Source organism: Leptinotarsa decemlineata, unplaced genomic scaffold (assembly GCF_025532065.1).
Source record: "Leptinotarsa decemlineata unplaced genomic scaffold, Ldec_3_MD MMD2_tig00000505_RagTag_RagTag, whole genome shotgun sequence".
Lineage (NCBI taxonomy): Eukaryota > Metazoa > Arthropoda > Insecta > Coleoptera > Chrysomelidae > Leptinotarsa > Leptinotarsa decemlineata.
In genome coordinates, this window is record NW_027412549.1 from 19,438,956 (window position 1) to 19,465,717 (window position 26,762).

Genomic DNA, 26,762 nt, shown 5'->3' on the forward strand with positions numbered 1-26,762 from the left:
TACCTATCTCCCTTTCAGCCTCGTGCAGAGAAGCATTTTGAAATGCATGAAAGTATCCCAAAACTGTTATACCATTGTCATCATCATCCACTTAAGTCTTTTTACGAATGATTTTTGGACGAAAGGTTCCATTCAACCTACAGTTTTTTAGTAGTCGATTGATCACATTATTATTCGGCTTCGGAAATTGTGGATATCTTTCATGAAATACTCGGCATGTTCTAATTGCAATTCAAGAAATATTCATTACTGTAACCTAATCTTGACATTTTTCTATTATACTTGGTAGCTATCACAATCAGTCAAAACCACCAACGAAAGTCTGACGTTAAATAATTGGTTTGTTTATTTTTCCGCAGCACACTATTAAAAATATTAATGTGTACTGTTGTACGTTAGAGACCAATACCTCAATGTATACAAATTGTAACTTTTTCTAAGGTAAGTACATACCAATTTCGAATTGACTGATCTGAGACAGTTAAAAAAAACTGGATCAAAAAGAAATATTACTGAATATAAAAAAAATGTTGAATATCCAAAATAAGTGATGAATTCAAAAAAACGAGCAAGAAAACCACGTCAGTTTCCGTTTGAAACAGTTTATCTCGAAAAGGGTTCAAAATAGAAATAGTATTATCTGAACAAAGTTAATCTAAAATTGCATGTAGAGCTCAAAAATATACAGGGTGTTCTATTTGAAAAAATTGAGTTCCACTCATTTTTTCATGAGATCAAAGTATCTGCATTTTTTGAAGACCCTGTATGAGGCAAATGAAAATATGACTCGGAGTGAAGATCATCATAGTATCACTCCACTCCATTTCAAATTTGATCGTTTTAGTGCAAGAGAGTTCAAGATTATCAGCATTTATAAAAGTTCATGTTCGGTAAAAAAAATATCGAAATCAATTTATATCTTCTGAACGGTAATAATAATAATATAATAATAATAATAGAATTTATTCATCAATCAAAGGTTATACAAGGCATTATACATACACATACATAACACTTATCAGACTAGTCAAGAAAGAAAAGAAGGTAATCTACAAATAAGTTGTTAATCGGAAACAAACCAAATAAATTGTACATACAATAGTCAATCTTACAATTATGAGATATCACGAATTATAAAAATCTTCAACATTATAAAATACTTTTTCAAAAAAGTTTTTCAATTTATTTTTGAATAGAATGTCATTCAGATTCACATCCATCAAATCTCTTATTTTATTGAAACACTTGATACCAATATGCTTTGGTGAATTTTCACAGACTGATAACCTTGAATAGGGTTGTCGAAGTTTTTCTTTATTCCTAGTATTATACATATGAGTGTCTTCATTCCTCATTAGTTCTTTTTGGTTACGTTTTATGTACATAATCAGTTCAAGAATATATAAACATGGAAGGGTTAGTATTTGGAGATTCTTGAATAAAGGTTCACATGTTGTGGATGGATGAGCATGACAAATCGTCCTTTTTTGAGATACAAATGCCCTTTCAAAGTGACAAGACGACCCCCAGAATATCACGCCATATTGTAGAGTAGACTGTACCATCCCAAAATAACATAGTCTCAAGATGTCTGCTGATACAGTATCTCGCAGATTTTTTATTATATAACATGTAGTGCTTAGTTTCGAACATACAGTATTTATGTGTGCTTCCCATGTTAGCTTACTATCCAAAGTAACACCTAAGAACTTGATGGTTTCCATGGATTGTATAGATTTACCAGATATGGTTAAGTATAGGTCATAATTTGGATTCATGTTTTTTGGCAAGAACCGGACATAATTGGTTTTTTTTTCCATTCAGGCTGAGGCCATTCTCAAAGCTATACCTTTCTATTTCATTAGATGCCTTGTTACTTAAATTTGTTAATTGATCAATGTTATTGTGTGACATCAGAATATTTGTGTCATCGGCATATAATATCATTTGATTTGCGAATTTACAGGTGTCTTCAATGTCACTCAGAAAAGCTACAAACAATAGTGGTCCCAGGATTGAACCCTGTGGAACCCCTGAATTTATTACTCTTGAATCTGACTTCACACCATTCACAACTGTCGTCTGGGTTCTGTTTGTTAAGTATGATGTTACCCATTGAAGCGGAACACCCCTGACTCCTAACCCTTCCAATTTCATGATTAACAAATGATGATCAATGGTATCGAAAGCCCGACTGAAGTCATAGAACAGTCCTAGAACATTATTTCTATCATTCATTGCACTGTAGATAAACTCTAGGCAATCAGAAATTGCCGAGCTGGTTGATTTGTGCTTACGGAAACCATTCTGATTTGCTGGGATGAGCTCAAAATATTCCAAGTACTTGGTCAATCTATCACAATAGGATGCTTCGAATAGTTTAGCGATTTGACTTTGTATGCATATAGCCCTATAGTTATGTATGTCACAAGCAGAGCCCTTATTTTTAAATACAGGTATACATTTTGATTCCTTAACATCTGGGAATGTTCCAGATGTGAAAGACTCATTTATTAAATATGATATGATATCTGCTACAAGAGTACAGACAGATTTGAGAATTTTCCCATTTATGTCATCTATGCCAGCAGACTGGTTAGCTGTTGTCTTATTTATAATGGATGTTACTTCTATGGGTGTCACTGGTGTTAGGAAAAAACTTTTGTGGAATCTGTTGATTTTTTTATCACCATTATTGGGTTTGTTGAAATTGTGAGAAGAGTCTATGAAAAAGTCATTGATGAAGTTACTTTTTATCATTGGATCAGTAATTGTCTGTTCTTGATTATCAACAATATTGACCTTATTTATCTGCTTGGTACAATTTTCCTCTTTAATAATTTTCCAGCTCTCTCTCATGATATTAGGTGAATTAAAAAGTCTGTCATCATTTTTTTGTTTTTTAAAATGTTTTACTCGGCATTTATACTCTTTTTTTAAACTGTTCATATGCTGCAATGTAGTTCTTGTCTTGTGTTTGTTTTTTACCCTTTCCATTTCACAAAGTTGAGCATGCATTTCCTTGATTTCAGGGGAATACCATTTTTTTGTGTTATTTTTCAATTTAGTTTTTTTCATAGATAGGTATAGGCAAATAGTATATGAATTTGTTGACAAAGTGATAATGAATCATAATATGATATTATATACGGGGTGTTCCATTTGAAAAATCAAAGAAGCCGCTACTTTATAGTAGAAGCTACAACGCCGCTTCGTCTGAAATATTTTACGCGTGTAGGTCATATTGATTTATGCATACTGTGAAATTTTCAGGTTGATCCGTTAAATAGTTTGTCAGAAACGGTTAATTAACGCTCATCATGAAAAGCCATGTATAATCAATTATTACATTACTGAGAAAAAATTCCCACCTTACGCCGCATACATAAAAAAATTTGTACATCCATGTTTCACATACACGAGAGAAGAGTTGGAATGATGATTCGAATGAAAGGTTGCTTGCACCAATTTCAAAACGGCAGAGACTTATGATTGTGAATGCAGGACGATAAAATGTATTTGTGAAAAATTCATATCTAAAATTCAAATCCAACACGAAATCGAGCGACTATCATAGCCAAATGAATAACGACAATTACAAGAATTGCAAGATTGCAAGAAATGTTAATTCCCAATCTTCCAGAATGAAGCGTTTTGTTTAGGGACAATGCCCCGTACCACAATGTTCAGTATGAAAATGTCCTTGAAGAAAGATGAGATGAGAATGGTTAGGACGACGAAACATTCGTTTCACAGAAGATACTTTTCTCTACTTCCGTATAATTCAGTGTTCATATAGAAGTATTTGTTTCGAAAGATTTTTTTTCTTTCGTGTAATTCAGTGTTTATATGAAAGTAGCTGTTTCAGGAGGACTTTCTTTCAGTTTGTGTCTGAAAGTTACTTCTTTGCTTGATCTTCACATCCATGTATAGAGTAACTTATTTTCAAATTGATTACTTCCTTCCTTTCTTTGGAAGATTCCCCCATCTTTTTTTTTGTATCAAGATGGAGTAGTAGAAAGCCAAAAACTTTCTTTCCCAAAAATTAATCACTCCTAAAAATATAACCCCTTCAATTTAAGTGAATTATTAGAGTAAAAAATTAAGAAGAGAACAACAACACACAATTAGTATTAATTCAATTACGAAAATTCACAAACTGACAGCGTCATACCATTTTAATTGTCACTATCGCTAATAGCGACCTCCTAGAAAGATTAGTTCCGTATTTTCGAATTTATGACGATGTATCTCTGTAGTTGTTCGTAAAATAATTTTTTGCTACGAACTGGTTTATTTTGGGCAAAAAACCCAAGAGACATTTTTTGTTTAGAATGAAACATGCTATCGGAAATAAGTTTTTATATGGTAAACAAATAATAAGACGAAAAGTTACATTGGAAATAAATTTTAGGGGTTGCGTTTTCCACCCCTTACAACAATGGGGTGAACCAAATAAATTTCTGGCCAAGTGTCTTTCTGGTAGTACAAAACTTCGGGTCAATTTCAATATTGTAACTTTTTTAGTGCTTGTGAAAAAAATTGTTATACAAATTTTATGTACCCCCCTTAAGGAGCTGTATCTTAAAACTGGATGCTCCAATTAAATTTCTTTGTATGAAAGATCCTTTTTTTTTCGATGAGGAATCACTTCCTTAAATGTTTTACACTTACTTAGTTACATCCTGTAGATCTTCAATCGGACAGATTTTGAAAGGCTAACGCTCTTCCATTTTATATACAACATTTCAAGAGTTTGGATAGTTACCCGGAGATGAGAAAGTATGAAGCACGCATTCTGTGCATGTTTGGTTGTGAGCCAATCAATTCTCAAAATAATTACAACGAATATGATACCTGACATCAATGAGCTTGTCAAAAACAAGAGAAGTCAGGTATCTGGATCCTCGAGCTCAAAATAATTTCCCTGTTTTTTAACTTTGATATGATTTTTGAAAACCGTATATTATATACTATATAATTAAATAAATGTAATGTTATAATATTCAGTACATTTTTTATTTGGATCTGGCTCACTTACAGATTCTAAATTTAATATAAGGCCCTCTGCAAAATTGAGTGTGACATCTCTGATCTAGATTGTTCTTATTTTCAGTACTCAATCACAAAACAGTCTTGGAAATAGTTATTGAAAATCTTACCATCACTTTCAAATCTTGAGGATCATCGAAATAATTCGGATAAATGAGAATCTTCGAGTGAATGTTCTTATCCTTGAGCATGAGCCTTCCTCTACTTCTAGGCCTCATCAGCAGCGTGATAATGTTGAAAGCGTCTTTGTATATTATATCTTCGTACACCGCCGTATAAAAGTCGTCGGAAAGACCCACCACCCGCTTTCCAAAGAGCCCTCCGTCAGTGTTGTCTGCATACGAGGCGAAGAAGAATTGTATGTCCGGCCAGTCATCAGACTCGTTTTCGTATTTTGTTTTAACAAAACCCATTACCTGAAATCATGCGGTTTGCATTTGACTCTTTGTTTGTTCCAAAGTAGACAACTATGAGAATTGTGTACTCGGGATTCGATGAAATCGATGAAGGCCATGTTTGCCTGGTCTTGATTAGCGAAGGTTTTACCGGTGAGAAAGTTATCGAATTGCTCGAAAAGATGGTAGTCGGTTGGCGAGTATAGTGGGTGAGGCAGAACTTTAACGCTCAATTCGTTGAATTTTTGGACGGCGATTTGTGAAACGGGGGGACGGGGGTTGCCATGGAATAGGATCAGAACTCTTCTCTCAACTAATGCCGGCTGCTGCCGACGCAATTTTTAGTACGTTTCATCGAATTCCTCACAATAGGACTCTGATGTAATGGTTTGGGATGCTTGCAGAAAGTTGTAGTGAATCATATCAGCCGCTGACCACCATACAGTTACCATGTTCTTTTCTTGGTGTGTTTTGCTTTTGAAAAGTGCCTGGGTGGCACATTGGTATCCAACCACTGTCCGGAATGTCTCCTGTTGTTGTAGAGGATCCACTTTCCCTTACACGTGATGATCCGAACCAAAAAAAGGTTGTTTTGGTTGCGCAAAAGCGAAGAAGAACAGACCTGGAAACGTGACAACAACTTCTGTCGATCATTTATATCGTTTTGGCACCCACTTTTCGAGCATTTTCACCTTTCCAATATGCTGTTGATCATCGAAAACCGCTTAGAGCTGATGCCCAGTTTTTCCTCCATCCCACGCACCATTTGTGATGGGTTACTCTTCACCAGGGTCCTCGGTTCGTGGGATAGCGGAAGAACTGGGCATCAGCTCCCATGCGGTGTTTGATAATTTTAAGCGTACTGAAGGTGCAGCGATATTACTGGCGTTGCGCGGCTTCTTCAACCTTCTTGGGGTTCCCTCCGCGGAGGTGCACGCGTGAGGGAGCTTTCCTGTTCCCCTCACCCTACTTATCTCTGCCACTGACCAGGAGTCCGGCGACCCCATCCGTAAGGCCACATTGGCTTCCCGAACAGGGCCTCCAGTCCCCTGGCGGTTCCCCTATCTGCCACCTGAGGACGCGCCCGATAGGTAGTCCAACCCACGGGAGGTAGCTCAACCCACGGGAGGTAGCCCAACCCACGGGGCACCCAGGCATTTTACAGAGTCAAAATTCCACCAAAAAGACCATGGTTACTGTATGGTAGTCAGCGGCTGGTGTGATTCACTACAACTTTCTACAACTGGAGCAAACCATCACAGCAGAGTCCTATTGTGAGGAAATCAAAGAAATGTACCAAAAATTTCGATAGCAGCATTTGGTACTGTTCAACAGAAGAAGTCCGACACTGATTCACGACAACGCCCGTCCGCACGTTTCACAAATCACCGTCCAGACCTCCAGACTCCCCAGACCTCTCTCCGACTGATTACCATCTTTTCAATAACTTCGATAGCTTTCTGACCTGAAGGTCTTCGCCAATCAGGACCATGCAAAAACGGCTTTCGTCGACCTCATCGAATCCCGATCACATAATTTGTATGCTAACGGAATAAATCAACTTCTGTTACGTTAGCAAAAGTGCATTGATTCGAATGAAGCTCATTTCAATCAACTTCAATAAGCATTCACTTGAGATATTACAATTTGAACTAGACTCATGAAAACGGACAAAACTTTAGAAACAACCGAATAGTAAGTTTTTTTTATTTCAAACGGGCTGAAGTAATTTCTTCAAATTCGTTATCAGCTCTTGAATTAATATATGACCTACCTCACATTCCGGAAGCCAATACATAGGCCCTGATTTGTTTTTTGTGAATTCATTTATGGTCTCAGTGGAAAAAATCTTTGGAAGTTGAAAACTGCAGGATTTATTCTTGTAGTCTTCGGTTGCTTCGTAAAGATAAGTGGCTCCTCCCAGAGCCGCATGGTCCTGTATTACAAAATTATCAATAATCAATTATGTGGCAGTCCATTTGAAGAATATCATGTTTGAAAATGTCAAGTTGCCTCATTTTTAAATGGTTTCATTTGGCTTGCCCTGCTTGTTTGTTTGTTTGGGTCAAATTTACTAATTGAAGTTCGAGCCCCATCCGGTTGACAGATTGATCTGATATTTGGTACGCACATTTAGTTTTGATGGCAATACAAATCAAAAATTCTGTATCATTGTAAATCAAAGATGGCCGCAACCTTATATACTGAACTAAACAAAATGGAAAGAATTGGAAAATTAGAAAATGAAAATTCTAAAATGAAATAAGTAAAAAAAATATGTTAGACGGTTTTATTGAAAAAAAGATAATGATGATGTAGATAATGTACTAAAAATTAAAAAATTATTCGGAAGGTCCTAGGTAGCAGTCATCACATCACTCGCCTCAGCAATATACGGTATTGATCAGATAAAAAAATAATAATATCGTTGGGAGTAGTAGTTACATATTTACTCGGGTAACATTACGCCTAACGATTTTATTATTTTTTCATCTGATCAATTCCGTAGATTGCTGAGGAGAGTGGTGTGATGACTGCTACCTAGGACCTTCCGAATTATTCGTAGATATGGTTGGATTATGAATTTTTCTTTAGAAAAATGTTATTACACAAGCAACGTGATATGATTACAATCTACAAGGTTTTTAAGAAAATTGGAAACACAAAAAGTCCGAGTTAGTGGTGTGTAACTATTTTAACTAACTATTTTCAACTTTCATACATTTATATCTTCTAATTTTCAGTTAAAAAAAATATCATTTACTTTCAACGTTGTTTTTTCCAAAAACATATCTATCAACTTGATAGTTTTTTTTATAATTTATATATATATGAGAGAGCCCAAATTGAAACCAGACGAATATGATTAGAATCAATTCTTTTTTGGACCCGTCACCGTTGCCATTGAACAGGACAAATTAAAACTCGCAAATCTTTTTATTCGTCTTCACAACGGCGGAGTTGTTTAATTTAAATCAATTCAAAGATTTTCCAAAGGATAGTGTTGATTTAGTTATAACAGTAAGTTGATTTTTTTTCAAATAACTCTTCATTAATTGCAATCCATGCTTCCAATTATATCAAGAGCGGTTACAATTTTTGCAAATCCAAAGAACACATTGTTTTCCATTTCAACATTACAAAAAGCATTTACATGAATATTAGATTTAGTTTTTTCAATTTACAAATATACATTTTATACTCAATATAGCAACCAACTGGAAATGAGGCAACTCTACTTGTTCTAACATAACTTTCAACACCATTCGAAACGACTTAAAAACCGTTTTAATTTGAGTCATCGGCATCTCGATTATTATGATAACCCTACGTTATTTATAACATTTAATGAATTCCTCATTACACCTAATAGATAATGATAATTGAGGGGTAAAAAAGTTGTTTTGAAAAAAAATTTGTAGTTCGACGTAATTAGACTAATTATCTGAAAAAAATAATGTGAGTTAGATTTTATGTTCTATCCAACATTGTTATCTCTGAATTAAAATTGGTATGTATTTTATTGTCAGAAAATGCAATGATTACGGTTCTAAATCTGTTCAAACACTGTTAATTGAATATATTTCAAGTGCAAGTTGAATATAAAGATAAATGAATTAAATAACGACCATATACAGTGCGAACGTGTATATTCCCTCTAAACTTTTGGAAGGGGCAAGATTTGATGTCGGACAAAATTTTTGTTGGAAGGAGTCATTTTTTTCACTATTTGATGAAAAAAGCCAATAGTATGACATCACTTGTCGTCGAAAGGGCGATTTCAACTTTTTTTTATAGAAATGGAGGTTTTGTGATATTCCGTTCACAATGATCTTGGCTTTTTCGAATTTCGATAACCGGTTGTGGACTTATTGATTTTTGATTTTGAGACTAGGAATTTCGTAATTGGATTTGAAATACAAGTTCACTCGAAACAAAAATAAATTAGTAACATCTTTTGCAACAGATAAGGACAAAAAACGATATCATTTTTTTTGGCCCGTTGTTTTCAACTGAAATCATTTAAGCAAATGTTCAAAATGTTACCCTCGACCCTGATGACAGTAGAACAGTCTATTTTCGAACGCATTTTTTACATTTTCGAATGTTTTTGAGGTAATGTTCGCACAAGTTTTGGTAATTTTGTCTCTAAGTCCCCGTATTGTCCCAGGTTGCATAACAAACTTCCAATTTTATGTAGCCTTGGAGGAAAAATTCAAGAGAAGTCGAATCCGGTGAACGAGCAGGCCATTCAAACGGACCTCGCCTATCAATCCACATGCCTAGCTATGTCTGATCCCACCATTTAGTTACAGGACTTCAAAAATATGAGGGCGCACCATCTTGTAAGTGAATTGTTTGAATGCATCTTGAATGTTGGCTACAAATTCCTAAACCGTGAGTGAATGAGACTGTGAAAAACTTCCAAATATGAATACCAGTCAGATTTTCCTCTAGATATCTTGGACCGACTATAATTTTTCAACATTCCTGGCCAGACATTCATTTTCTCAGGAGTTTGAGTGTGACCTTCTGATCAATATCGCAAATAGTTCATTCGTCACTAAAACAATTTCGATTTACAATCAAACGTTCGGACATTAACTCATTCTTCTGTCAGAGTCATTTGATTCATGTGATATCTTCAGTTTATAGGGACGAAACTTATGTCTTCTGAGGTATTTCTTAACGGTTTCTTGACGGTGACAGTTCCTCACGAGCAACAGTTGTGCACTGCAGAAGGGTTTTCACTGTAGACTCAACGGTTTTTTTGCAGCTCCTCTAGTTCTAGCTACAGTTCCAGTTGTTTGAATTCTCTGAGATATTTTCGTCAGATCAGATCATCAAAAAAGATTGCTTTCAACACCTTTTCTGCGTCATGAAAATTGCGGCCAGCTGCGGTGTAAATAGTGGTGACCGGCGTTGGAAGTCACATTTTTTGTCTTTCGCATTTTTAGTATCCTTTTTTATAAAATTGCAATGATATTTTTCAATTAATAAATAGTGTTTTCATACTCATTTGGAAACAAATATTCTTTTTTTTTTCTCTTCCATAGAGGAAATATAACAATTTTTATGAAAAAGAAAAAGTGTGACTTTCAACCCCGGGCCCGGGATGGTTGTCACAGCATCTGGGACAGGTAGTCACATAGGTATTTGAGGGGTATAAAAACATTCAAATGAATATTTTCATATACGTAATTAATTATATCCAGAAAGAGAAAAAAAGTGTCTCATTTGTAGGAAAAAAACATATTTGCTCCAAATAAATAACTTCCTTCTGGTAACTAAAATAACAAAAATATCCACCAGGCCGCAATGCTTGTAAACTAAAAATACCTATTCCAGCGAAATTATATTTAGTCAGTCTAAAATTCAGTGAATATTCGAAATCACAATTATGGAAGATGTAACCCGGTATGGCAATTGTGACCTGGTAAATGTAACACTGTTTTTTGAATAACCTTGTTAGACGAACCGGAATAAATACTTGAAGCCATAAGTATGTATCTTTCTAATTCTTTCTTGGTGGTGGAATAGGGTAACATCACGTAAAATTTACTCTCTTATAAGTGCATCAAATGACGAATTGGAACAAGGAATAAATTGCGAAACAGTGCCTAAGGTGTGATTAAGAGGGAAGTGCATCGATCTACCATCGTGGACAGTGATTAAAGTGCATCTCATTTAGGAATCAACAAAGGTAAACAAAGAACAAAGGTGAATAATAAATGTCAACTGATAAAATACGTGCCAGTGTAGAAGTATCCCACCAATAGTCTCGTCATTTTAACTAATACAACTTGAAACCTTTTGCTCAAATAATGTAAAAAGAAATAGTTACACTAGAATCTTTACACCAAGATATTGTCAACAATAGAAATCATATAAAAAATTATATAGAAGCGGCAGAAGCAAACCTCTTACTGAGCAAAGAAGAAGTAAAACTGAATTTCAGAAAATTGGAGAAAGAAAACCAATTATTAAAAAATGAAATTGAATATCTGAAACGTAATCAGAATAAGAATAACATTATAGTTTTCGGACTCAAAAAAAGAAAAGAACATCTAACTCCTGAAAATATATGTAAAGACCTGAAAGAATTGATTGATGTGGATCTGAATGAAACGCATATCAACGACATCTACTCACTTGGAGACACGGAAAGCTGTCCTATCAAAATTGGGTTTATCTCCCACTATACGAAGAAAATTGTACTCCGAAATTGCAATAAACTTCGAGGTAAACAAATATCCATCGCTCAGGACCTCACCCAACAACAGCGAGAAGAGAAAAAAATTCTGAAAAAGCATCTCCTTCTTGCAAAGCAGGAAACATCCAATGAATGCTACATTCGGGGAAACAAATTATTTGTAAATGGAGTAGCTTATAACGCAAAAGAACTGCAAGAAACGAGCGATATCCATACCAGCCCAAAAAGTGCTCCAGCAACGCCAACTATTCAATACCCAAAACTTACGTTGGAAACATCTGAGACTCCCACCAACAAAAATATTTTAACAAAGGAAAAGTTGCAGAGAATACCACAAAATCTACTCCTGCTCCATAATAGTGAACAGAACAAAGAAGAAACGACATCAAAAACTGGAAAACATACAAAGCACCAAAATAAACCAGAAACCAATATTGAAAGTAATCCAAGAACCACATCAATAACCAAACCAAACTAATTGTTTTTAGCATAATAACTAGTCTTAAATTTCTATGTTTTAATGAACTTTATATTCTTAACTTATGCAAAATTTTGAATTGATGAACCCAAATAAAAACCTCTCAGTCACTCCTGTGAAATGGAAAAGTATATTAAGAATTTTGAATTGAGTACAGTTGAGACAAAAATATTATCTAACCTGGCAGAATGTAATGAAGTCGTGAAAATAAACAACAATAAGGCAGATTTTAAGATAATCCACAATAATATACGGAGTATACATAAAAATTTCAACGACTTATTATGTTACTTGCAACAACTAAATGATAAACCAGAAGTTATTGTTCTCACTGAGACGAGACAAATTCAAGATTTGAATTTATATCACATCGATGGTTATAACATAGTATACAATGAAGGAATGTACAATCAGAACGATGGTGTAGTGATGTTCATTAAATCAGATCTTGAGTTCACATATGAAATAGTGAAATTGAGCAACGAAAACAACATGATCTTTTGCCATATTTATTTCAATAACAGAAGTTTATCTATTCTCGCTATGTATAAAAACCCTCCCTATTGTTGTAAACTGTTTGTAAATTCTTTGAAAGCATATCTCACACAATGCGAAAATAAGGCAGATTATTTCCTCTTTCTTGGAGACATAAATATTGACATAATGGATGAGAATATGGATATATCAACAATTGAATACCTGAATCTTATGGGGGAATTTGAATTTATAACTTTGATAAATAATCATACAAGGGTGACAGAAAATACAAAATCTTGTCTGGATCACATGTTTATTAGAACTAAATCCGACACTGATTTTTTACTACCTATTATCATTACAACAAAACTCACAGACCACTATACAACATATCTCCAAATAGTACTAGATAAAAAAATTAATGAAAGTGAACGGTTTGTGAATAATTATACAGCAGTAGACTATAATAAACTTAGGACGCATATTCAGACGGTTGACTGGGAACCAGTATATCGCGCAACTAAACTAGAATCTGCAACAAATTTTTTTATAGAAATCCTAGATAATAAAATTTCCGAATGCAGCTACAAAAAAAAGTCTAAGCAAAAAAAAAGGAAAATATGGATTACAAACGGAATAATAAATTCAATAAACACTAGAGACCGCATGTTTCAAGAGTATCTACGCAACCCAAATGATGACAGTTTGAAAAGGAAGTACAAACTCTATCGAAATAAATTAAACAGTACTATAAAAAAGGCACGAATTACTTTTTACCGGAATGATATTGAAAAATATAAAAGTGATAACTCAAAATTGTGGGAAACTCTTGGAGAAATTTGTGGCAAAAAAAGGCCAATAAATAAAATAACACATATAAATATAGAAGGAAGATCCACGGATAATATTCCCGAAATTGCTGATGATTTTAATGATCATTACATTAATATAGGCAAAAAATTAGCAAGAGAAATAAAAGTTGATCCAAATTATAAATGTCCGAGAAGAAATATCAATAATCATATGTCAATGTTTTTATTTCCTACTGATTCCACCGAAATAAAAAATATAATTCTATCATTAAAAAACAGAAAAGCGGTGGGGGTCGATGGAATAAAGGCTGAACTTTTGAAAAACACAATTCCATTCATAGCCGAACCATTAGTATATTTAATAAATAAATCTTTCATAGACGGTATTTTTCCATCCGCGCTGAAATTGACACAAATGATACCAATTTATAAAAACGGCGATAAAAATGAACCTATAAACTATCGACCAATATCACTGATCACTTCTGTAGCCAAAATTTTCGAAAAAATTATAAAAATACGACTATCGTCCTACCTCAAAAAATATAACATTCTTTCCTGTAGACAATATGGTTTTCGAGAAGGTATGTCGACCCAAGATGCTGTCCTATACCTAACAACTGAAATGTATTCTGCTATGGATAACAAGAAGGCATCTCTATGTGTCTTCATAGACCTGTCAAAAGCTTTTGACACAGTTAGCCACCCACTCCTTTTTAAATCACTTGAAAACATAGGTATAAGAGAAACAACACCAAAGCTGTTTCAGAGTTACCTGCTAAACAGAAAGCAATGCGTAAAAATTGGAAACCACAAAAGTCAATACAAGAATATAGAATATGGTGTGCCTCACGGAACTACCCTGGGCCCAATTCTTTTCAATATTTACCTTAATGACTTATTCTCAGTACCAACAATAGGAAAAATTTTCACATATGCTGATGACACAGCCATTTTTTATGAGGACACTACCTGGTCTTCCCTGAAAAATAAAGTAGAGATTGATCTCAGAAATATCAGAAAATGGTTTTCACATAAACTCCTCACAATAAATTTCAGCAAAACGTACTACCTACCAATTTATGCTTCTGCGCGCTCCTCACCATCTTTTACTTTCCTCAATGTGTCCAGCTTGTTTAATATCACACCTAATAAACAGTTTAAATATCTCGGGATTGTTATAGATGACCAACTCAAATGGGAATCCCATATAATCTATGTAATAAAAAAACTCCAATTTCTAATGCACCGTTTCAAGGTCCTAAGAGACATATTAGACAACAAAACACTCAAAACGTTATATTTCGCTCTCATCCAAACGCATATAACTTACGGGATACTGGCACAAGGATCAGCTGGAAAGACTACTATGAATAAACTGATAATAACACAAAAAAGAATCCTTAAGATAATTTTCAAAAAAAAGAGGAATCACCCAACAGATGTTCTTTATCACGAAACGAATATATTTGATCCCGTGCAGCTCTTCTTTCTGCTTACTAATATAAAATGCTTCAAATCAAAACAAAAACACCCCAGGATAGAACACGAATACAACACTCGAACAAAACAACTTAACTTCAAAATGCCGTTTATGAACAAAGTTGTAGGACAAAAAATCTACAGCTACCTCAGCCTCAAATTTTTTAATTCGCTACCCAATCAAATAAAAAGTTCAAAAAACCAAAATGAATTTAAAAAACGATTAAATGACTACATTACCAGTTTGCCACGTACAGAGATACATAAAATAGTGTATTGATAATATTTCTGTGTCCATACATATATAGTTATTAACCTCAAATAGTGTTCCGTTATTATATAAATATATCTTTAAATCGAAAAACAAACTGACCATATGTATGTGTATATGTGTATGTATGTATATATGTGTGTATGTGTGTATATATATATATATATATATATATATATATATATATATATATATATATGTATATATGTTATATATGTATTTTAGCTAATATAAGTGTAAATAAGGATATATCTAGGGTTGAATATGAATGTTGTATTTTTATTACTTTATTAGTTTTCTTTAAGTGCTTTTAACTTTGATTGTAATTTTCACAGTCACACACAAACTGGAAACAGTTTATGTGACTTCTTAGTTTATTAACTTAACTTGTTTTTACTCTGTCTATATTCTATATTTTATATTGTACCTGAAGTTAATAAATAATAATAAAATAATAATAATAATTTGTCGGTGAAGATTTGCCTATACCTTTGATTACCAATTTTTGTTGATGGTATTGATAACACCGTGTTGCTTAACTCTTCGACAGTGAATTTTTTACAAAACCTTGTCAGAGTGTCGTAATAATTAATCCGAAAATCACTTATTTTGCAGTGCGTGTAATACTAGTCGATCAGATTTTGTCATACGATGCCATGACATTTCTATGATTTTTTCTGAAACAAACAAAATTGTATGCAGCAGAAGCTCAAAAAGCCAACAAAAAATGCAACACACATACATGGTGTTGGTTGTCACATGTGACTACCAGCCTCTGTCAAATTGACAAAAGTAGCCCCAAGACACATTTTAAAATATAACCCGCTTAAATAACTCTGAATCGATATTCATTCATAAAAACGGATAGTGATATGAACCACATATGTCACATCAAAAATGCTTGAAATAATATCTACGAAAATTTTTAGTATAGTGAGTACTTACGAGACTCGACACAAATGCACAAAAATCTACTTTTGCCATCCAAAAAAACAAATGTACATGTCTTCCTCACACACCATGAGAGTAAACTGAAGTGACGTTAGGATGCAGATATTGCTCTCGCGTTCCTTCGATTTTGTTCGATAAACTCTTTCGTTCGTTCAATTTTCCAATATGGCCGCTGTGACAACCAACCCATGAAACAACCATACCCGGTCTCCCCTAAGGAATGATTCTGTTTTTTCCTCTAAAAATCTAGTGAAAACCGTTTTCAATCCGTTTTCAACCGAATTCAATACTTTTGGTTACTAGGGTAACACGGGGTAACACGGAGTGAATCGATCACAAAAATGAAAAACAGAAATGCGCTTTTTCGTCATGCATTGAATTACACGAAAGAAAAAAAATTCTTTCGAAACAAATACTTTTATATGAACACTGAATTATACAAAAGATACTTTTCTCTTCTCAGTTTGTATTTCTTACATTCGTAGTGGAATAAAAATCAGATATCATTCACATGAGTTCTACTTTGAATGAATGGTAATAAATTGCACTTACATGGAACACTGTCACCCTCACTGGTGTACACCGATGTTTCGCCTTAAGATACTTGCCCCAAGGCTCTTGGAAGATTCCCTCATCCCTTTTTTTGTATCAACATGGAGTAGTAGAAAGCCAAAAACTTTCTTTCCCAAAAATTAATCACTCCTAAAAATATAACCCCTTCAATTCAAATAAGATTCCTCTTGGCTGGGATAAAATCAAATAGGTGAATGAATGTCATTACGATGTCATCGATAACATAAGCAAATCAAGCTTATTCCTTGACATTAAAAAATCGTAATTCATGAATGATATGTGTGTATTTTCTATAATGTTATCCAATTTGGTACTGAAGAGCCTTAGGGCGAGTGTCTTAAGAAACATCGGTGTATACCAGTGAGGATGACAGTGTTCTATGTAAGTGCAATTTGTTACCATTCATTTGAAGTAGAACTCACATGAGTGATATCTGATTTTTATTCCACAACGAATGTTTGAAATACAAACTGAGTAGAGAAAAGTATCTTTTGTATAATTGAGTGTTCACATAGAAGTATTTGTTTCGAAAGAATTTTTTTTCTTTCGTGTAATTCAATGTTTATATGAAAGTAGCTGTTTCCTGAGGACTTTATTTCAGTTTGTGTCTGAAAGTTACTTGTTTGCATGATCTACACATCCATGTATAGAATTTCTTATTTTCGAATTAATTACATCCTTCCTTTTTTGGAAGATTTCCTCATCCCTTTTTTTGTTTCAAGATGGAGTGGTAGAAAGCCAAAAACTTTCTTTCCCAAAAATCTCATCTAGTATCTTGGTTTTTCTCGCTTTTGCTCCTTTTGCTGAAAAATTCGATTATAAAAAAACCGCCGTTCATTATAGTCAACTCAAATGATGAATCATACGGTTTTTCATATTGAGCCAGCTGGATTTTTAAAGACTTTAGAAACTGAATCATACTTACGAAGTCCATAAATTAGGCGGCAACAAGAATTTTGCACTTTTTGTACTCTTTTTTCATCTGAATCATATAAGTATGGCCCATATACAGTGTGACCCATTTTTAATGGAAACACCCCCCTAAAATTTTAAGTTGTAAACCGATTTCAATGATTTTTTTTAAATGTCAAGTACTAAAAGGTCTACCTTGTGAAATGTTTATTTAAGTTTCAGGGCATACTACGATATTTTGTCTTAGTCGAAAATCGGGATTTTTCATTAGCAATATTTTATTGAAAAATTCACTACGCCACTGGACTCACAGTGCCTTCAAACAGGTGTGACCAAAATTTCTTGGAAAAATATTCATCATTAACAAAGTTATGTCAACTCAAAAATTCGAAAACTCACACAGCTGACAGTCACAAAAAACACCCTATATCAACAGATATAGCCATGAGAATATTTTTTTTATGATTTCAACAATAAAGTGCCGCCAGATGAAAAAAAATAAATAGCGTAAATATTTTTAATGAAAATAACGGAATTATATTCAAGTTTTCACGCAAATTAACTAAAACTAAGACCTAATATTTTAATTTAAATCTTAGTTGCCATGATATAACAGTTTGACAGTGAAAGTGTACTATTGTCAACAATATTCACCTTACAGTTCTTCGAATTATTTTGTGTCATGGCTGCAAGATTGAGCGTAAGAGAGAAAATTGAAATTGTACGCCTTTCGGGAGATAATAATAATAATAATAATAATAATAAATCGACTTTATTCATCAAAAATAAATTAGATGAACAGGCGGATTATCAGCATAAGCTGTTTTTCAAATCAACCTTACAAAAATATACAATAAAAACTATAATAATAACAAGTATAGAATAGAAGATAAATTAACCAATACAACAATAAACACAATAATAAAAGCTTGAATAAAATGAATAATAATAAGGGTTTTGCAAAAATCGACATACAGAGCACCAATTACCAGGATTTAAGCAGAAGTTTCAAGCGTTTTTTAAATGTCATTATCGTGTAAAGTCTGAAGTCACTGGGCTTATTATACAGCTTAGCGGAAATATAGGAGAAACTTCGAGTAAAAAGTGCCGAGTTGTGTTTGGGAATGACCAAGACAGATCCATTTCGAGTATAATAGTTGTTAGTCTGGGAAAAACTAACAAGTCTATTATATAAATAATCAGGTTTATTTGTTAATAGTAATCTATGTGTATTTGTGAGGATGTGTAGAGTGCGTAGTTTTTCAAGTCTTAACCATCCGGAGTCATCAAACCTACTACTGATGTTATCAAATTTACGTATACCGAAGGAAAATCTCAAACAAGAGTTTTGAATTCTTTGGAGGCGAAGAGAGTCGTATTGAGTAAGTGCAGGTCCATATATGCAATCGCAATAAGATAATTTAGAGAAAATTAAAGTTTCGCAAAGCTTAAGTTTGAGTTGTGTAGAAAGAATGTCTCTATTGGGAAAAATTTGTCTGAGAATGTTATAGGACGATTTACAAAGATGACTGATATGTTTAGAAAATCTCAAATCGGAGTCAATCCACAGACTTAAGTTTTTGCATTCAGAAGTGAAAGGCAAGGCAACATCATTTATGTGGATCTTGATGAGGTTGGAAATAAGGCTCCTTTTAGATTTGGGTCCAAATAACATATATGATGATTTTTCAGCATTCAATTTCAAGTTATATGCGCACGAGACGTTATACAGTGAATTGAGATCTCTATTTATCAGTTCTTGTGCTTCCAGGTTGCCTTCCGAAAAAGATAAGTAAATTTGAGTGTCATCAGCGTAGTGATGGATATTGCAAAATTTAATACATTTGTAGAAATCTGAGATATAGATGTTAAATAAGAGAGGTCCAAGAATGAAACCTTGTGGAACTCCAAATTTTTTGTTCAGAACTGCAGATTTTAAGTGATCAAGGCTGATACACTGAGTTCGGTGTTCCAGAAAGCTTTCAATAAGATCTACGGCACATTTATCTAAACCAAAGTGACTAAGTTTATTACATAAAAGACTGCGGTCTAAGGTATCAAAAGCTTTACTAAAGTCCAATAAAACTAGACATGTAACATAATTTTTATCGGTTGCTTTGAAAATATCATCCGTTATGGAGAGGAGTGCGGAAGTCGTGCTATGTTGAGAACGAAACCCAGACTGAACGCTAGTTATGATATTGTAAGAAGTGATGAATTCAATCATCTGATCTTTGAGAATCAACTCAAGCGTTTTAGATAGGGAGGGTAAAATACTAATGGGCCTAAGATCAGAGTAATGTGTCGGAGAGTTACACTTAGCCAAAGGAATCACAAGTGCATGTTTCCAAGGGGAAGGAAAACACGAGGAAATGATACACGAATTCAGTATAAAGGTGATGTATTCCAAGAGATGTGTTTCCACCAAACGAATCATTCGAAGTGAGATGCTGTCCGAACCTACAGCGTTTCTTCTGATTTTATTTAAAAACTTCTGTACAGTATGTTCGTCAACAAGAGAGAATCTGAAAGAATTTGCAGTGTTCTTAGTTTGGTACTTTTCTAAAAGCGATGATTGAAATTGTGTTTTGTCAGGGAGGGTAATATTGCAAAAGAACTGATTGATTTCATCTAGATTTTTCAGGTTAGGTGGTAGTTCAGGATTTGACTTCTGACGCAAGATGTCTAAATTACGTAATGTGCTCCACGTTGCCTTGGCATCTTTCTTCAAAAGAACAAATTGAAGATACGCTTTTTCTCCCGACGAATAGCAGATGTCGTATAGTTCCTCAGTTCTTTATAGCTATCCCATGCTACAATGGTTTTAGTTTGCGTATATTTTTTAAATGCGCGGTCCCTTGAAGATATCATCTGACGGATGTTGTACGTCAACCAAGGTGCGGGTGGCTTGGTAACTCTGATATTTCGAAAAGGAGCATGGATATCAAATAGAGTAATGAGATTGTGGTTGAATGTTATTACCATGTCGTCAAAGTTATCCAACCTATATATTTCATCCCAGTCAATTGATGTAAGATCAGTCAAAAAGCAGTCTTTATCAAAATTTGAAAAATCGCGATAAAAAATCCACTTGACATTATTCTTTTTGGTGCCAAAATTTTTGATAGTACACGAAATGGCCATATGATCTGAGATTCCTTGAATATCAGTAATATTTACATTTGAAATTATTTCAGGATGCGAAACAATCAGGAGATCAAGTAAAGTTTGACTTCGAGGGCTAACTCTAGTGGGGGAAGTAATTAACTGGCTGAAGTTAAAGGTCGAAAGAAATTGATAAACGAGATTGGAACGGTTATCGATTGACATAAGGTTAATATTCAAGTCACCCGCCATTATAAAATAGTCACTCGCAGGTAAAAGATTAGAAACCGTTTCTTCTAATTCATTGAGGCACGTTAAAATATTGGACTTGGGTGGACGATATAATATTCCAAAACGAAAGTTTTTACCCGTCGAATTTACCGAGATCCAGAACTGTTCGAGCTCAGGGCTGATTTTATGAAAGGCAACATTATAGTTTAAGGTGTTCTTTATATACATAGCTACGCCGCCCCCTCTACCATCTCTATCGGATCTGACAATATGATAAGAATGAATAGCCACAGACTCAGAATCGATATCCGAGTTAAGCTATGTTACACTTAGACCGCAGATATGGATTTCATGATTTTCTAGAGAAGTCTTGAGATAGTCAAGTCCAGTGAACAAAGACCTCAGATTCAGATGAACAAAATTGATAAATGCTACCATAAATGATTAGATACAATAAAAAAATATATTAAGGAGAAATATGTAAAACAATTGGCATATATTTCTAGGTAGAACAGATATAAAATTTACGATAAATCACTTCGAAGGCTTATTTTTTTTGTTGTTTGATTCTAGCTCTCCTTTAGTCCTCTTGGATTTCAGGCGTGTGTTTCGTTCTCCTGCAGCGTCTTTCCTATCTTCCTCGCTCTTAATTATATTTAGTGGATCGCTTTTTATTTCTTCAACGCTGTACGCTTTGTTGTCAACTAATAACTTGCCTTTCACGATTTTTGCCTCAATTTTATTTTCCAATGCAATTCCAGTAATCTTTTATGATCCTTTGATTACTGAGTTCCTCTTCGGTAAGATCGTTACTAATGTAAACACCTGTGCCCTTCAGCTTGAAGGCAGTCTTCAGTATATCACTTTTTATTTTATTGTGAAGTAATTCAAGGAGAATTGGCTTCACTCTATCATCAGCTAAGCCAATACGAAAGATATTTCTGACGTGAGATTCTTGAATTTCTATGTTGAGCTTATTGAGGATAAAATCGGATAAAAACACGAAGGTGTTCTCGTTATTATTTTCTCTCAATCCGTGGATGAGAATATTGTTCTTTTTATACCTTCTTTCAACCCTGAATAGTCTTTCTTTTAGAAACGTGTTTTCTTCCTTGAGGTCGGATATGGATTTTCTAAGTTCTTCAGTGTCTATTTCATGAACGTTAGAAGTTCTAGAGAGGTTTGTAGAGTATTTAATGAGAGACATCCAGATCGTCCTCGTATTAGCTGCGGTACGGTAAATAAAATAAATAAAATATTCAATGACACTGATGCAGTATCAAAAATGATGTTAAAAAGTAATCCTGTACAAAGACGAAACAGGAATGACAGGAATGATCAAATCATTTTAGATTATTTCGTAAATAATCCTAATGATAGTATAAGGAATGCCACTTTAGATTTGAATATTCCACGAGAAACTATTCGGAGATGTCTCAAGGCGAAGAATATTAAACCTTTCAAGCCAACATTTTTAGACACACTTCAAGAAGGCGACGAAGCAAGACGCTTGGAAAATTGTTTATGGGTCCAAGGGGAATATTAAAATAATAGAAATTTCCTAAAAAATATTTTATATACCGACGAAGCCACTTTCACTACAAATGGAGTAGTGTCATCACAGAATTGTCGCTATTGGGCAGCGGATAATCCTAACTGGTTAATAAACTGTAAAAGCCAGTATTCCCAAAAAATCAACGTCTGATGTGGAATATTTTACGAACGAATTATTGGTCCTTTCTTTTTTGAGGAAAACATTAATGCGCAGAGGTTTCTAGAATTTTTAAACACAGAGTTTTGGGATGCTATTCAGGAGCTGCCAATCAATGAACAATCAAATTTAATTGTTCAGTTAGATGGGTGTTCAGTTCATTATGCCAGAGCTGTGAGGCAATGGCTTAACGAACATTTTCCAAACCGATGGATAGGCCGTCGTAGCCCGTTTATAGAGTGGCCACCCAGATCTCCAGACCTCACAGTTTTGGACTTTTTTCTCTGAAGACTTCTCACACAAAAGGTTTACAAAAACCGCTCGAGAGATAGAAATGAACTTTGTGCAAGAATTCGACAGGTATGTGCAGAAACATTCGTAAGCGCTACGACACATATATCGAAATACGTGCTGGATTAGTAGAGGCTAACTAGAATATGTTTTAGAATTAATTGTTGCACTGAATCGAAACATTTCAATAGTTAGTTATTAGTTACGTTTATTAAAATTTTTTGCTTCATTGTTAGTTGAATTGTGAGAATATGAATTCCGTTATTTTCATTAAAAATATTTATACTATTTGTTTTTTTTTTCATCTGGCGGCACTTTATTGTTGAAATCATAAAAAATGATATATTGCGACTGTTAGCTGTGTGAGTTTTCGAATTTTTGAGTTGTAATAACTTTGTTAATAATGAATATTTTTTCATCAAATTTCGGTCACACCTATTTAGAGGCACTCTGAATGCAGTGGCGTAGTGATTTTTTCAATAAAAAAATCGCTAATGAAAAATCCCGATTTTCGACTAAGAAAAAATATCGTAGTATACCCTGAAACTTTAATAAACATTTAAAATTTTGTCGCAAAGTAGAAATTTCAGTACTTAACATTAAAAAAAAGTATTAATCGATTTACAACTTCAAATGTTAGGGTTTAGAATGGGTCACACTGTATGAAGTCACAGTGATTGAAATGGATTGGCACCAAACTATCACAGAGCATTATTTTCAGAGGTTGGCTCAAAATAAAACGATTACGGTATAACAGTTTCAATGACCTATGAGCTTTTTTCATAAAATTTTCAACATGACTAGTGAATCTAAGATCAGAGTCAAGCATCACCCCTAAGTTTTTATATAGAGAACTCTATTCACAACACCACAGACAAAACACCAAAATATTTCCACCTGCCAGCGGGACGTTCCGTTATTGACAAAAACAGTGGCTTGCGACACAAAGTCTTCAAAATGTTTCATATTTTGACAACTCGAGTTTTTGTTTTGTGGTAATCAACACAGTTGTTATTTTTTGTGTACGTTTGGTGGAAAACCGTTTTTACACATTACAAACTTTATGTAACCTGATGTGATACTTTTTTGGTAGCAGGTACGAATTATCACTTTTCCTAGCCTTCAATTACTTCACCAAAAACTCCGCAACCGGTTATCCAAATTCAAAACAGTGAAGGTCTTTGTATAGAGAATTGAAATACATTTCGAGCGAAGGTCACAATACCCCCTTTCTAGATGAAAAATTAAACAATTAGCGCCCTCTCTGCGGAGAATAAGGTCACAAGACTGACTTTGTCATTATATCTTGACTCGTTCAGAAGTTAAGAGAGGGAGAGCACTATTCACGTCCACATTGTATATTATTTTGGTGTCGTTTTTTGCGTAATTATTTCATCAAGTTCTTTTTTGTTTCAGGTATGAACCAGAAAACTTCAGCGAGGAGTTTTCTTACAAAATTTGCATGTCCGGTGATACCAAGAAGATAGTTCGTAAGTTTTTCTATTTTGTACAATTTTTAGACAATTGCATTGATGATAGAAATCAAACTACTTCATTTCACTTTCAAATAGTCGAATATTCCAGTACTTTTTATGGAAATACCCAAGCAGTGCGGGATAAATCTTCTAAACCGCTGTAAGAGCTGTGTCTTTGCAAAAGTAACGATCTATATTTATTTCATTTCAATTTTAAAAATCGTAAAAAACTATATTCCATTCTCCAAATGAAAGTATTTGAAAAGTTTCTTACTATTTTTGGATATTTGAATTTCCACAATCTGAAAAATAAACAAATCCCATTCGATAAAGAATATACAAGTTTGCCCCCAAAGAGTTACTGCGTTACATAAGCGTTACATATTGAATCACTGACTTTGCTTTCTGCGAGTGCAAGAATATGAGGACTATTTGTTGGTGGTATATTGAGTTGAGTCCTCTGATTTTGCAGAAATCGATTTTAAAGTTGCTAGCAGGCCACTTAGCAACTGCAGTTACTATGCTATTTTACTATAGACTAATGTTAGGACTACCCTACTGGTCTTCGAATAACTTCCGCAGGCTGATACCCTTGAATCTGCTCCTACCCGGAGATCCGATTGGGGAGCTATTTTACCTCCGGAGTATTTCGACCCTAAGAGCGCCATCATGCATTCTTCCTTATATTCCCACCGTTGAATCCGGAGACAATGGCACAGCAACGAAACGTTAGCCCGAAAGCAACTTCACGCTGCCTAAGCCGTTGCGATGGTATCTCACCGGGTGGAATCAGCATTGTTACGTGCCGGTTTCCCGCCAAGTAACATTGGGCTATTTTATTCTATGTAAATACACTAATATCAGTTCAGATAGGCAGCCCACACTACAACTGCCAAGTAGGGTTGGTTGTCTACCTTTGATAAGGAACATTTTATAGAAATTTATTATTATAAACAAACTTGGTACTCCAGAAAAGGAAGAAAAGTCAAAATATCTTCATTCATTTATATAAAGAGATGAAAATAATAAGTGTAGAGGAAAGGCCAATATGTTACAATTGTCAATACTTACTTGGCATTCCTGTTTTGATATTCAATTGGCGCATTTGAAAAAGTAAATAAAACCTAGAGGTTGCCTTTGTCATAGGTGTGTGTCATTTGCTGCCGTCGTAGTTCGCAATGACCTTGATCAATTTTAGGAAGTCTAAAGGCAAGAAAGAGTGTTATATGAGGAATTTCAATAAATAGGAATTCGAAAGGCGGAAATAGGTTATGAGAGGTGGGGATAAAAGGAAGAAAAAACGAGGAGTTGGTTCGAGGAGACGAGAAAGAAACAAGAGGTCTTTCCTAATTTTGTTAACAATTTGGAGAAATTGTTGTATTCCAAAGTATTTTGGGTTTCGTATGGGAAAGACTCGAGAGTCCCGAGTACGAGTACAAGGAGTTTGCTGGTACGGGATCCCGACAAGAGGTCGGATTTGGTGTTTTGCCCTAGCCTCTCGAAACGGCCGCTTCAGACCACCAGCCGCCATTGTTAGATATTGCATTTAAGTTGGACATCACGGAGCCGCATGATAAGTAGCAGTAGCATTATTCATTTGATTTATCCTGGTGAGTCCGCTTATTTTTGCTATGGCCTAACTGGTGCAATACATGTCACAACCTAGAAAATACCATCGTGAGCTTGCATGCACGCTGCATCCTGTTGCATTCCGCTGTATCCTGCTGCATTCCGCGGCATATAAACACACTTGATCAATTATTATAGCTTCAAGAATGCCTAAAGCACTGCCGCAGCTATGCTTGACACCGATTCAGTTTGTTTAACAACACATTGCGTAATCATTAGCATTCTTAACGCTTCACGAGTACTGGAGACTTGCCTTAACACGATTTGCCGCCTCTATTTCATAAGAAGTGCTGCATCAAACTGTTATTTTGCCCTTATCATTCAGTGTAACTTTGATTTGTATCAAATTTGTAATTACTGAGTTTTGTAATTGATTCAGTGTTAGAATAGAATTATTATTGATAGATTTATTGAGATCTGAGATGATAGCGAAACGTCGACTATCGAATAGTACACAACGGATGAACACCCGGAAAAACAACACATCATATATATATATATATATATATATATATATATATATATATATATATATATATATATATATATATATATATATATATATATATATATATATATTAATCAGCTTTGAGAAATACCCCTCAAAAACACTTTGGGTTGATACAAACACTGCATATTCTCTCTTGATATTTGTCATTGTATATTATTTGAAACCTGTTAAAGATTCAATAAAGTTTTTGTA

The 26,762-nt window shown here is 34.3% G+C and overlaps 2 protein-coding genes across 2 annotated transcripts in view; one reads left to right on the forward strand and one right to left on the reverse strand.

The window, feature by feature from the left end:
• The window catches only part of LOC111502842 (glucose dehydrogenase [FAD, quinone]), a 66,288-nt gene that overhangs the window by 9,129 nt on the left and 30,397 nt on the right, over positions 1-26,762 (reverse strand). The window contains exons 7-8 of the mRNA XM_074174187.1: positions 7,222-7,383; positions 5,163-5,468 (exon numbers count right to left, since the gene is read on the reverse strand). Of these exons, the coding sequence (XP_074030288.1) occupies positions 5,163-5,468; positions 7,222-7,383 (468 nt within the window). The remainder of the gene's footprint in view (positions 1-5,162; positions 5,469-7,221; positions 7,384-26,762) is intronic.
• Flo2 (flotillin-2) overlaps positions 24,403-26,762 on the forward strand; it is a 152,008-nt gene continuing 149,648 nt past the window's right edge. Inside the window, exon 1 of the mRNA XM_074174198.1 lies at positions 24,403-24,445. Within this exon, the coding sequence (XP_074030299.1) occupies positions 24,418-24,445 (28 nt within the window). The 5' untranslated portion in view covers positions 24,403-24,417. The remainder of the gene's footprint in view (positions 24,446-26,762) is intronic.